The following is a 13,425-nucleotide window of genomic DNA, read 5'->3' on the forward strand; positions in this document are numbered from 1 at the left end:
ATAATTCACTATTTGAACAGGCACTTTATTTTTTAAAAAATCAACAAAAAATAGACTTCAAAATTGGTCATAATTCTTTGTAACTGTTTCAGTTTAAAAGGGGTCTTGATGGCACTAATCCTTTTTTAATGTAAACTGTCTTGGACCAACGCTCTCTATTTCTCATATTATATTCCACCAACTTTTTTTGTCTCATGTCAGACGATCATCCAGTAAATGTACCATTTGCCATTAACACTAGTTTTATTGTGATCTGTTTGACAGTATATTAAACAGTTGTCCCACAGCTCCCTGGTTAATGTCCACGTTTAATTAGAGTACACTGGCTCCTGTGTAAAATTGAGATGTTACACTTCAATCTCAGCACAGTTTGCATGGAAAAAAAGGGAAAATATTTAGGCACAAAGAGATAGCCGTGGAACAGTGATCATACCCAGGGCACTTGTGCATTCTCTTGTTCCCAGATGATGTGTTAGTTTCATACTGGCACCTCATTAAAATGAGTCCAGCGTGCAGACAGCACTAATCAGACTGTTCACCGGCTGCTCTCTCTTTTGGAGAGGCTGGCTTTCAATGCCTAAAAAGGCAGCTAACCTTACTGGAAGAGGTGTAGAAATGCTGGCTGTAGAAATAAGAGGAATGCCTCAAGCTGTAAAACACCTTCAATAGCTTGCCATTGGAAGAAGTCACAGAGGTTAATACCGCAGTGCCAAGTATGTGATTTTAATGCAGAAAAAAATTCAAACCTTCAACAAGGTTGTGAAACTAAGATAGTTGTTTTCTTAGTCTCTTTTTCACATCTTCACCACCACACCCTTGGTGCATGCAACACTTCTTTAGGTAATTCCTTTTACTTCCTGGCAATTACTTCAATATATTTTACCCCATTTCTTTCCATTCCAACTGACACTCTCTCCACAATTGCTCACCATCTCTATTTTACAAATGGTGCCATAATGACCTCACTGTTTGGCTCATTCCAGGCATAACGGTCAAGATGATCCTCAACCTGCCTGCACCTTCTTTTGTACAAAGTAGTCATGTGTTCTTCCACATTCCTCTAAGCATATAATGATAAATTTCTCTGCTGGTTAACTAATTTAAATGTTTTAAAATTAATATATTATTCTTCATTTTTAAATAATGTTTTTTTAAAAATTGCATTCCTAGTCTAAATATTTATGATTATCAAGGACCTTCCAACTGTGTTAAAAGAGCATCATTGTGATCTGTGGGTGGGGCTCAGGTTTTAGATAGATAGATAGATAGATAGATAGATAGATAGATAGATACTTTATTCATCCCCATGGGGAAATTCAACTTTTTTCCAATGTCCCATACACTTGTTGTAGCAAAACTAATTACATACAATACTTAACTCAGTAAAAAAAATATGATATGCATCTAAATCACTATCTCAAAAAGCATTAATAATAGCTTTTAAAAAGTTCTTAAGTCCTGGCGGTAGAATTGTAAAGCCTAATGGCATTGGGGAGTATTGACCTCTTCATCCTGTCTGAGGAGCATTGCATCGATAGTAACCTGTCGCTGAAACTGCTTCTCTGTCTCTGGATGGTGCTATGTAGAGGATGTTCAGAGTTATCCATAATTGATCGTAGCCTACTCAGCGCCCTTCGCTCAGCTACCGATGTTAAACTCTCCAGTACTTTGCCCACGACAGAGCCCGCCTTCCTTACCAGCTTATTAAGACGTGAGGCATCCCTCTTCTTAATGCTTCCTCCCCAACACGCCACCACAAAGAAGAGGGCGCTCTCCACAACTGACCTATAGAACATCTTCAGCATCTCACTACAGACATTGAATGACGCCAACCTTCTTAGGAAGTACAGTTGACTCTGTGCCTTCCTGCACAAGGCATCTGTGTTGGCAGTCCAGTCTAGCTTCTCGTCTAACTGTACTCCCAGATACTTGTAGGTCTTAACCTGCTCCACACATTCTCCATTAATGATCACTGGCTCCATATGAGGCCTAGATCTCCTAAAGTCCACCACCATCTCCTTGGTCTTGGTGATATTGAGACGCAGGTAGTTTGAGTTGCACCATATCACAAAGTCCTGTATCAGTTTCCTATACTCCTCCTCCTGTCCATTCCTGACACACCCCACTATGGCCGTGTCATCAGCGAACTTCTGCACATGGCAGGACTCCGAGTTATATTGGAAGTCTGAGGAGGATAACCTCCTCAGTTATCACTGACTGACAGCTCTACTTCCCAACATAACCAGGGTGTAAGGCCTCCACAATTCTATGAGTTGTGTGAGCACAAAAGATAAGTGCAGGAACCAGTAGAAAGGCCCAGGCCAAGTCAATGTATATCTGCCTCATTAACTTAATTTCCTTTTCCACAGAAACTCTATGGATATCGGGATTCCTACCGTTCTTCATTACTAGTTTGGATTTCTGGTAATTGCTCCATTTTAGCTTGGGATTATTTCATAATAAATGTTATTGCTGGAAGTTGACAGCTTTCACAATTTCTCTCTTACTTATAACAGAAAAAGGAAATGCTCGAAATATTCATCAGGTACAGCAGCATCAGCTAAGTGAAATAGCGATAGCAGAGAAGTAAGATTTAATGTTTCAGGGGAATGGCTGTCCATCAGTTATAATCACTTTGTTCACTATGAAAGAGCAGAATATGGTTGATGTGTATAATTACAAAGTGTTACAATAATAAATAAATTCATAGTAGTACTCAGAATGTGGACTATGTGAGGGATCCATCAAAAGGAACATCACCGAATAATGGTTGTTTAATTATAATTAATTGTTGAAATTGTTTTCTTTTTCTTTTGCTTATAAATTATGGAGCAAAACTTCAAAGAGTATTCAGAATTAACTCTTCTATAAATCGATGAGTTCTATTTCACATTTTAGAAGTGGATAACTTAATGGAAGTTTTTTCGCAAGTGAAAGCAATAAATTTTTACTATGTGACAATTGTGAATTTTGTTATTATAATAAAGAAATTTTGTTGACAGTTGTCAATGTTTGAAATGACCAAGTAGATTAACATTGTTTAATCTTTATAATCACTTCAACTTTTTGGAGATAAGCACCAGGTCTGTGATTACCAATGGATTATTTTTAAGTACAACTGAGTAGTATAATATGCATATACTTCAAAACCCTTATCATTCAAGTATAAAGAACATGGTTATCAATCTATACTGCTATAAGTTAATCAGGAAGGAAATGAGTACAATAATCAGGTACATATGTAGTCACAATTGATCGGAGATTAAAACAATTTAAAGAGTGCAAGTGTAGACCAATGGGACTAAAACATTTTTGTTTATATTCCACAAAAATGAAAAATCTTCTAACTAATGCCTTAACAATCACAGTCTTGGAATTTGCACATTCTAATGCTGCACCGTTAATTATGGCAATAAACAGGTATTCACAGATTTTTTCACTACAAGGGAAATTTTACCCTATCCACTCACTGACTACTAGAGTTCAAAAGTACAATTATTGGAGTGTTGACAGTGCTGTCAGTTATTCCTGGAAACTGAAAGAACACATTGAGATTTACTTGAAAATCTCAACATATGGCACATCTGTAACACAGCAGTCTGAATGAGGCCAGACAGAAAGATAAGAGTGACAACATTGTTTGCTTCAGGGGCTTTGTGGTCTTTTTACTAACCCTAAAGCCTCATAATGACCCAAAATGGCTGCACAAAAATGCATTTGCTGTAGTTTACTTAACCAAATTATGTGAAGCTGTGAACTTGCAGTGTGTGAAACAGAGTCTGCATAGATAAGATTGCTACAGTACCATTGCTGTATATAGAACTATAAAGATTGCATTAAACTGAAGGGATGTTTGGATAAATAGTAGGATCTAGATGTACAAAAGTTTCCAAAATGATACATGAATGCTTGCAGACCTGCTGTAGGCAAAAGAACAAGTGACTTTTTACGACCCATTTGCTTGGAAATTTTTATCTTAATCCACTACAACCACAGAGACAACAAGTTTCTACATTTTATTATCATTCTATAAAGAGTAAACACAATTCCTAAAGAATTTGTAAGATATGAAAATTGTTCAGGCTCTCCATATATGTTCAATCAGTGAAGATTTAATTATAGTTCTGAGTTAATTATACTTTACATTTCTTGTAAGATGTCTTAATGACGAACACCCCTACTTCTACAAGTATAGTCTGTGACACAGTTCATAAGAAAGTTGTGTTTTATGCTTTACGTAAACATTAAACAATTGTGAGCAACCATAAAACAACTTGGCTTAAATATTTTACTCAGTTGTTATCATTAGTCCTGATGATCAGTATGCTTCAGAAAGGAAAAGAATGTGGATGCAAAGTGTCCCAGTGAAAAGACATACTGTATCTCTATTGTCACGAATTTACATCTAATTGAATTTGATGTCAGAATCAGACTCTAGGAAATATAACATGTGGGATCTTAGCAGCAGAAAATCCATTCAAGATTGCATCCATCAAAATGGGTAATAATAGTTGACACTTTGCTATTTACCAATCTAATGTACATTAACAAACAATGATAGCTTGACATGAAAAGGATATTTCACACTTTATATCTACTTCCAATGCAACTGCTGCTGAGTTTGAGGAGGTGGAAGCCTTAGTACTTAGGTAATGCACTGTACTTTCAGAAAGCATGACTCTGTTTGGAAATCTTCTTACTGAAGTTGAAAACCGTGCCCAATCCACTCCACAACTGAATGGTTGGCGACTCAGCAATGTTTAACCAGAAGCCTCTTTCTCATTAGTGAGTGGTTGTCAGAATGAGTGTGACAGCTACTGTGAAGGTAGTATGTGGTAATACTTTTACTTTGAAATTTGACCCTGGCTGAAGTAGACACCAGTGGACTGAGTCACTTGACATCACTGTCTTGGTAAGAAGAAATAACCGAAAATAATAAAAAACGAATTTAAACTGCTTTCAGTCAATCTGGATAGATCAAAATTTAACTAATTTGAACTCAGTCCATTTATTGTCAGGTGGTGTTTTAGCCAACAAGTTGGAAAGAATAGAAGTTGAATTAGAACAACAGGAGTGACTGGCAGAATTATCAGACTTGCTTTCATTGATTGGCATTAGATAGCCATTTTAATGAGCTTCTTGGAGCAGGCAGGCTTAAACATCTAACAGTGAGATGAAAATCATGTCCAAGGAATGTGCTGTAGACAAATGCACAATGTTTTTGCTGAATTAAAAGTGATATTTGAGATTAGGGAGTTTCTGCAGGAATAAGTAAATTAGTCAGAAAGTAGGTCACATCTAAATGATTCCTATGGTATCTGTGCTCTGCACGACTGTATGCTTCCAGATGCTGGCTATCAGCAGAATCTGTAAAACTAGACACTTATTTCCTTGTTTCAGTTGTTAAGTCCTACTGACAGCTAATAAAACCACAAACTCCATTTTCTTAGCTACAGGGGCAGTCTACAGTCAGTACACCTGTGGCTGCAATCATTAATCTCTCTCACATCAGGTACAATTGCATTAAAAAAGCTGCATATCACCTGCTGCAAATACTTTTTCCTACCAACCATCCTCATAGTGAGATAATCAAATGCTTTTAAATATTCCATTTGCCCTGGCATGATAAACCATGATGACTGTTCAACTTAATTTTAAATCCAAGGCTGACAAGGTACAGAGTGGAGGCATTAAGAAGCAATTTGATGATTCTGTGCTTACAGTAAGCATATTCTGGGCACGCTGCCCATTGGCATTACTCTCATTCAAGTGAACAGATGGAAAATTATGTTCGCCTGCAATGTCCTGTGATGCATTTTCAGCAAGTGCCGAAAAGAACTTTTTCATCGCTTGGTATATTTTGGATTCAAGCTGAAGTCCCAAAGGTGAAAAGATAATTAATTTATCATTATTCCCCATCCCTATTCAAATTGTAACACCTCTCTCCAACAACTGCCTTTTTAATATTAAATCAATGCTCCTGAAATCATCAGTTAAATAACCCATGCTAACTCAGCCAATGATGACTAATCTTTATCTGTGTTTTCGATTTTCTTGAAATCATCAGATTAGTTGCAAAGCTCTAATACATTTTGACTCATAACTGATTAATTTCAATTACACTAATCCATCCTCTGACTGACAGAAAGAAAACCAGTTCCTTTTAAAATAGATTATAATCCACTGACAGGGATTTTGAAATGTTGTTGGTGTCATCAGTGTAAAGGTTGAGTCAACCGAGGGAAGGGAATATGAGTTAGGTTATTAAATCAAGATAAAATAACAGAAATAAGAGAATATAATCTCAGATAGCGGGACAATATTTATCCTCATTTTGACCTTAATTACATGTAGTGTTCTACATCTGGAAAGAAACATCCTTGATATCAATGCAACATGACTTTAGATGAACAATGTGCATTCACTGCAAGCGATAGAGCACAGTTGTTAAAACTTTTCATCATTTAGGATTTCAAGGAGTATATTTCATAATTGTTCTTATTCAAAATAATATAAGAATATTAAGTGAATTTGTGAGATCCAGTGTGTTAAGTTAATGGGATGCATTGATCTGATGAATTGCAGTGCATTTAGCAATGGAAGTCATATTTCTACCAGTGGTATAGACAAAACCTTGGTCATCTTGCAGTGCTTTCTTCTTCCATGATTGTTCTCATGCCAGATGAATTTATTTTTAAAGACTATTTAACCTGCTCTTGCACTTGTCTTCATTGTTTCTCTGGTGAGGCATCTCATTATCAATGCTACATTGCTGTCCCTTCTTCAGCAAATAATTACTGGCTCACTCTTCAGGTTATCGTCACCATTTCCATTTTAATCAAGGCTACATCCCTCCATGACTTTTGTTTTACAATATTGGAATGTCAGCTGGTTTATTTGATTATTTCTCCCAGGTGGAAACCTTTTTATTTTATTCCTGAAAGTAGGTTACATTGGAACCTCTTATTTTATAGCCAGGTTGGTATTCTTCTTCCTTGCTGATCACTTATGAATCTGGACTGAAGTACTGCAGAGAGAAAGGAGGTTTTTCAAACTTTCTATTGAGTAATCTTTAGTGCCTGCTGACAGTCTTTTGCATATAGTTATTTGGATAATTCTTTGCATCTTCTTTTTTGTTTTCAAAAATAAAAATGCCTGACTTGCAAATTGCTTACAGGAAAGGAGAGGAAGTATAATTAGATTAAGGTCCTGAAAATATTAGGAATTGTAGTTATCACTTATAAAGGGGCTGCTGTACTTTAATCTCTCGACGAAACAGATCTGCTCATTAGAAACACTCTCATACAGATGGAAGCAGGCTCTTCGTCCCAGCTTGTCCAAGCTGAATGGGAACCCCATCTAAGTTAAATACATTTGCCTGCGTTTGGCCCTCGTCCCTCTAAACCAGGGGTTCCCAGCCTGGGGTCCATGGACCCTTTGATTAATGGTTTTAGTCCATGGCATAAATAAGGTTGGGAACCCCTGGTCTAAACAGTTCATATCCACGTATCCGTTGAACTGTATTTTAAATCATATTGTACCTCACTCTACCACTTCCTCTGGCAGCTCTTTTCATATACTGACCATGCTGTGTAAAAAAGTTGCCCCTCACGTTGTCATAGGATTTCCCTTACAACAGGCTGATCCGAGATGTTCTTTCTTTTTAGTGAGTGAATTAGCAAATACATGTTAAAGCAAAAGTAAGATCCTTGAGATAAGCTAATATTCCTGCAAGAACTCTTCAGTGATTGTCACAACTTAGTTATTAAAATACATGCCTGCTTTTCAGCATTACCTGCAACAGACTTAAATTTTCTTACAAAGAAAATATTAAACAAACTCTGAACTACTTTAAACTCATTATATTTATTTTATTTTGACTTACCTAGTTATTAAGAAATAAACCTAAAATTTACAAAATATCTCTATGGTGCTAAGTGCTTTTCTTAATATTCTTCAAGCAAGATTGACTAGCCATTTGCAATATCATATAACTGCTTTGAACTTTTAAGAAATGAAACACGCTGACTTAATTAACATGATGGCTCTCGTCTTGTGAAACAATATCAAAACAATGAATAACTTTAAAAAAAAACATTTGAAAAATAAATGAACATGAAAAAATAAACAAAAAAGACAAACTTTAATAAATCTGGAATAAATAGTGAATTCATTGTATTGTATAAAAATAAGACACAAAAACACTGAAGTTGCAGCACAGGTTATTTTCAGCAAGGATACTCTAATAAGCCTTGTAATAGAATCTTTCTGTGCTCATTGTATTTTGTGGTGCAACATAATGTTGGATTGTGGACAATAGCATATGTACTATGTACATAATAAACCTTTCTAATATCTCGCTGTATGAATCATATTCATTTAATGACTTTCTGAGTTAGTTTGGTGTATGAATCATACTCTGAGTTGGAGTTTTAACTTTATGATGAACTTTAACTTATTATCAGTGGAGGTACAATACACATCGACTGGTTGATATGGCACTGGATGAAGTAAACATAAAAGACTTGGGGAGCACTCGTCCCTCCCTTCCCACCCTCTCCTTATATGTCTGCAATGTCTTTGTACACTCGCAGAGGAAACAAACGTCAGATTCTCATTCATGCAAAGAATGGTGCAATGTCTTTTGGGTTCAGGATACACAGTGAGTTATAGCTTTGAACAACTGATCACGCTTGCTCCTCGGCAGAAGGGTGAGTGGACTCATCAGTAAGACTGCACCAGACTTGTCAATCGCTTCGCAGTCAGTGATTTTCCCTGTGCAAGAGAAGCAGAAGAGAAATTTCTGGTTAGATCAATAGCTGTAACATCCACTTGCAGAAAATTAACTTCAAATCCAAATGAAACAAAATTGATATTGAATAGTTTACAATAAACAGAAGATGAAACATATCTATTAAACTTTACCTATGACATACACTTATTGGTCACTTTATTAGGTACCACCTGATGATAATGTGGCTACTGAGTGTATATTCATGGTCTTTTGCTGCTGTAGCCCATCCACTTGACAACTCAATATGTTGTGCATTCAGAGATGCTCCCCGGCATGGTCCCAGAACACATCCTGGACAGTCAAGAAAGCTCATCAATGCCTCTACTTTCTGAGACGGCTGAAGTGAGCTGCAGTTTGCATGTCTATACTCACACCATGCTACAGATGCAGAGCAGAGAACATCCTAACAAGCTGCACCACTTCACCATACGGAGACTGCACTGCGGAAGACAGGAAGGGTCGACAACAGGTAGGCAAAATTGTCCAATGCATCACTGGCACCAGCCTACCCGTCATCAAAATTACATACAGAAAGATGCTGGAAAAGGGTCTTGAAGGACCCACAAAGGATCCCACTCAAGCTGCTTACGGACTGTTTGTCCCATTCCCACCAGGGAGGATACTACATAGCATCCATGCCAGGAGCACCAGACTCAAAAGCACTTACTTTCCCCAAGCAGTACGACTGATCTACACCTCCACTCACTAACTCCAACACTACTTTATTATTTCCTGTCAGTCACCTTGTGTACAGCCTAATGTCACTGTATTGCCTTGCAATCGATCTATGTACATAAACTATCTTATGTACTTACATTTACTCTGTTTTAATATTATTTTTGTGTCTTCATCTTTTGTTTTTTTTTGTGCAGCGTCTGATCAGGTATAACAATTACTTTGTTCTCTTTTACACTTGTGTACAAGAAATGACATTATACAATCTTGATTCTTGAATCTACTGTTGTATAAAGTACAAAGTCAAAGTTCAAAATAAAATTTATTATCAGAGTACATACATGTCACCACATACAACCCTGAGATTATTTTTCTGCGAGCATACTTAGCAAATCTATAGAACAGTTACTGTAAACAGGATCAATGGACAACAAACTGTGCAAATACAAATTTAAATAAATAGCAATTAATAACGGGCATGAAATAGTAAGATAAAAGAGAGCTTAAATGAGTGTAGTTATCTCCTTTTGTTTAAGAGCCTGATGGTTGAGGGGTAGTAACTGTTCTTAAACCTGGTAGTACCTGAGGGTCTTGTACCTTCTACATGCTGGCAGCAGCGAGAAAAGAGCATGACCTGGGTGGTGAGGATCTTTGATGATGGATGCTGGTTTACTATGGCAACATTTCATACAGACGTGCTCAATTGTTGGGAAGGTTTTACCTGTGATGTACTTGGCCAAATTCACTACATTTTGTAGGATTTTCCTCTCAACGGTTCTGGTGTTCCCATACCAGGCTGTAATTCAGCCAGTCAGTACACTCTCCATCACACATCTAAAGAAGTTTGTCAACGTTTTTGATGACATCTGCATCTCTGCAAACTCCTGAGGAAGTGGAGCCGCTGTCGAACTTTCTTCACAATTATATTAACACGATGGGTACAGGACAGGTCCTCTGAGATAGTGACAGCCAGGAATTAAAGTTACTGACCCTCTCCAAATAATGTGTGGTTATTTGAGTTAACGCCACCTTTCTGTCAGCTTGAACCAGTCCGCCCAATCTCCTCTGACCCCTCGCAACTTTACCCACAGAACTGTTGCTCACTAGATTTTTTTTTGTTTATTACACCATTCTCTGTAAATTCTAGAGAGTGGATGCATGAAAATTCTAGGAGCTCAACAGTTTTTGAAATACTCAAAGTTCAAATAAATTTATTACCAAATTACATATTTCTCACAATATTCAACCTGGAGATTAATTTTCTTGCAGGCATTCTCAGAAAAATCCAGGAAACATAATGAAAGACAGCTCCCAACAGGATGGACAAACAACCAACGTGCAAAAGACAGCAAAGTATGCCAAATACAAAAGAAAAAAAGAAATAATAGTAATAAATAAATAAGCAATAAATAACAAGAACATGAGATATAGAGTCCTCAAAAGTGAATCCATTTCACCGAGTACAGTTCAGTTTTGGGGTGAGCGAAGTTGAGTGGAGTTATCCACTCTGATTCAAGAGTCTGATGGTTGAGGGGTAATAACTGTTCCTGAACTTGGAGCTATTGGTCCTGTAGCTCTTGTACCTTTCTCCGGAAGGCAGCAGTGAGAAGGGTGCATCACCAGGGTGGTGGGTGTCCCTGATGATGGATGCTGCTATCCTGTGAAAATACTCTATATAGAAGTGCTGAATAGTGGGGAGAGCTTTACCCATGATGGACTGGGCTGTATCCAGTACTTTTTGCAGGCTTTTTCATTCAAGGGCATTGATGTTTCCATACCAGGCTATGATGCAATCATTCAATATACTCTCTACCACACATCTATAGATGTTTGTCAAAGTTTTATATGTCATGACAAATCTTTGCAAACTTCTAAAGTACAGGCATGGCAAGCTTTCTTCATAATTGCACTTATGTGCAAGGCGCAGGACAGATCCTCTGAAATGATAACACCGAGGTCAGCAACCAAGATGCAGTTGCTGACCCTCTGCATCTTTGATCCCCTGATGAGGACTGGCTGATGGACCTCCAGTTTCCTCCTCCTGCTGTCAATAATCAGCTCCTTGGTCTCACTGATATTGAGTGAGAGATTGTTGCTGTGGTAACCACTCAGCCAGGTTTCAACGTCCCTCCTTTCTGCTGATGCATCACCTCCTTTGATTTTGGCCAAACCTCCCTGGCTTGGCATTATCAATCATTTCACCATCAAAGTCACTTAGATCTCGTTTCTTCCCCATTCTGATGGCTGGTCTGAACAACAACTGAAAGCCTTGACCACGTCTTCATGCTTTTAAGCATTGAGTTGCTGCCACACGATTGTCTGATTAGATATTGCATTAATGAACAGGTGTACCTTATTCAGTGGCCACTGAGTGTATATGAAAGGCAGACATGATGACAGGATAATATTTTCACTTTGCATTTTCCAATTACTGTATTGCATTAGACCTTATTCCTCTTAAAAAGTAAATTAGTAATAATTTGATTTGACAATTGTAGTAACCAGCATCCCTCCATACTAAATGATATTTTCATTCTTAGAAGGTGAGTGTATTGCATCTACAAAGTAGGGCGACTCCAAGCTAAATGAGAATAAAGCAGAGAAACTGCTGGAGGAGTTTTTGGTCAGCCAGCATCTATGGAAAGGAATAAAGAGCTTATCTGGTTCCTCCAGAATTGTGTGCGTGTGTAACTCTGGATTGCCAACATCTGCTAAATCTCTTGTGTTGATAAAGTATAGATTCAGAAGTAATGGGTAAGAAACTAATACTGTCTTCAAATTTTCCAGCCATACAGCATGCTGATTTCAAGTTTATCGTCATAGGCATGCATACACAGGATATAATTGCAATGGAAATTAGCTTATGCAGCAACAGCACATATATTACAAATACAAGTTAACATAAACTTAAATTATACATAATTTAAATGACAAAAATAAATATAATAATATCAATGCATCACTATAAAGTAATAGGACTAATTTTATTATTAATTCTAGTTCTCTCGTCATGAAACCCTTTGTCCTCATGGTTATTAAAATGAATCAAATTGTGCCTGCCTTAACTTAATTTCTGGAGAACATTGATAGGTGTGGGAATTTGTTGGTTTCTTTTCTTGTAGGTGGGGCTGTGACTTTATTGCTAAAGAGACTAGTGGTATAATTTTGATCAGTGATTCATCATTAACACTTTATTTTCACTACTCAAACAAAAAAGTTTTAAAATATGCTAAAATCTGTTGAAATTCTACAAATTGGACACTGCAGGGAATGAGTTAGGATCAGATGTGAAAGTGAATCCTGCAAAATATCTGAGTGTTTCCTGGTGCTGTCTAATGGAAAAAAAATGTCTATAATTTTCTAACCTGCGGGACAGGTGCAATGGGCGAACCAAGTACACATTCACGTGGTCAGAACGCCACTCAGCGGCAGTGAAAGAAGTTAAGGGAGCTGTGGAGTGTCAATGCACCTTTGCGCGTTGACATGCCAACCAAGCACTAGTCCCGTTCCTGACATCCTTAAGCCCATGCCACACAAACTTTTCTGTCACCAGTTTCTGCGATGCCCTCCAGCCCGAGTAAGAAAGCCCGTGGACTTGCCACCACAAGCTCATTGGCACAACCAGCCTGGGTCGCCCCGTTAACACATCACGCAGTAGTGAAACGCCGTTGTCACCGAAAGAAACGGCCACCAATTTCAGCCCAGTGTCTGTCGAATGCAGCACTTGCACACTCGGGTCCAAAACCTGGTCTGTCGCCCTCTGAACGTATTCCACGCCCAAATGGACAGCACCAGTGAAGGACCGGGAAAAGCAGTCAGCCACTAGGTTATGCTTCCCCGAGGCACGCTGGATGTCCGTGGTGAACTCCGAAATGAAAGAAAGATGGCGCTGTTGTCGAACAGACCGAGGTTCAGAGACCCTAGCCACGGCGAATTGGAGGGGCTTATGATCCACA

At 37.9% G+C, this 13,425-nt stretch overlaps 1 protein-coding gene across 3 annotated transcripts in view; it reads right to left on the bottom strand.

Moving 5' to 3' along the window:
- Window positions 1–4,003: 4,003 nt before the first annotated feature.
- The window catches only part of LOC140730328 (regulator of G-protein signaling 7), a 463,821-nt gene continuing 454,399 nt past the window's right edge, over window positions 4,004–13,425 (bottom strand). For all 3 annotated transcript variants that reach the window (XM_073050595.1, XM_073050593.1, XM_073050594.1), the window contains exon 17: window positions 4,004–8,775. In XM_073050595.1, the coding sequence (XP_072906696.1) occupies window positions 8,725–8,775 (51 nt within the window). In that variant the 3' untranslated portion in view covers window positions 4,004–8,724. The remainder of the gene's footprint in view (window positions 8,776–13,425) is intronic.

This window comes from Hemitrygon akajei, chromosome 7 (assembly GCF_048418815.1).
Source record: "Hemitrygon akajei chromosome 7, sHemAka1.3, whole genome shotgun sequence".
Classification (NCBI taxonomy): domain Eukaryota; kingdom Metazoa; phylum Chordata; class Chondrichthyes; order Myliobatiformes; family Dasyatidae; genus Hemitrygon; species Hemitrygon akajei.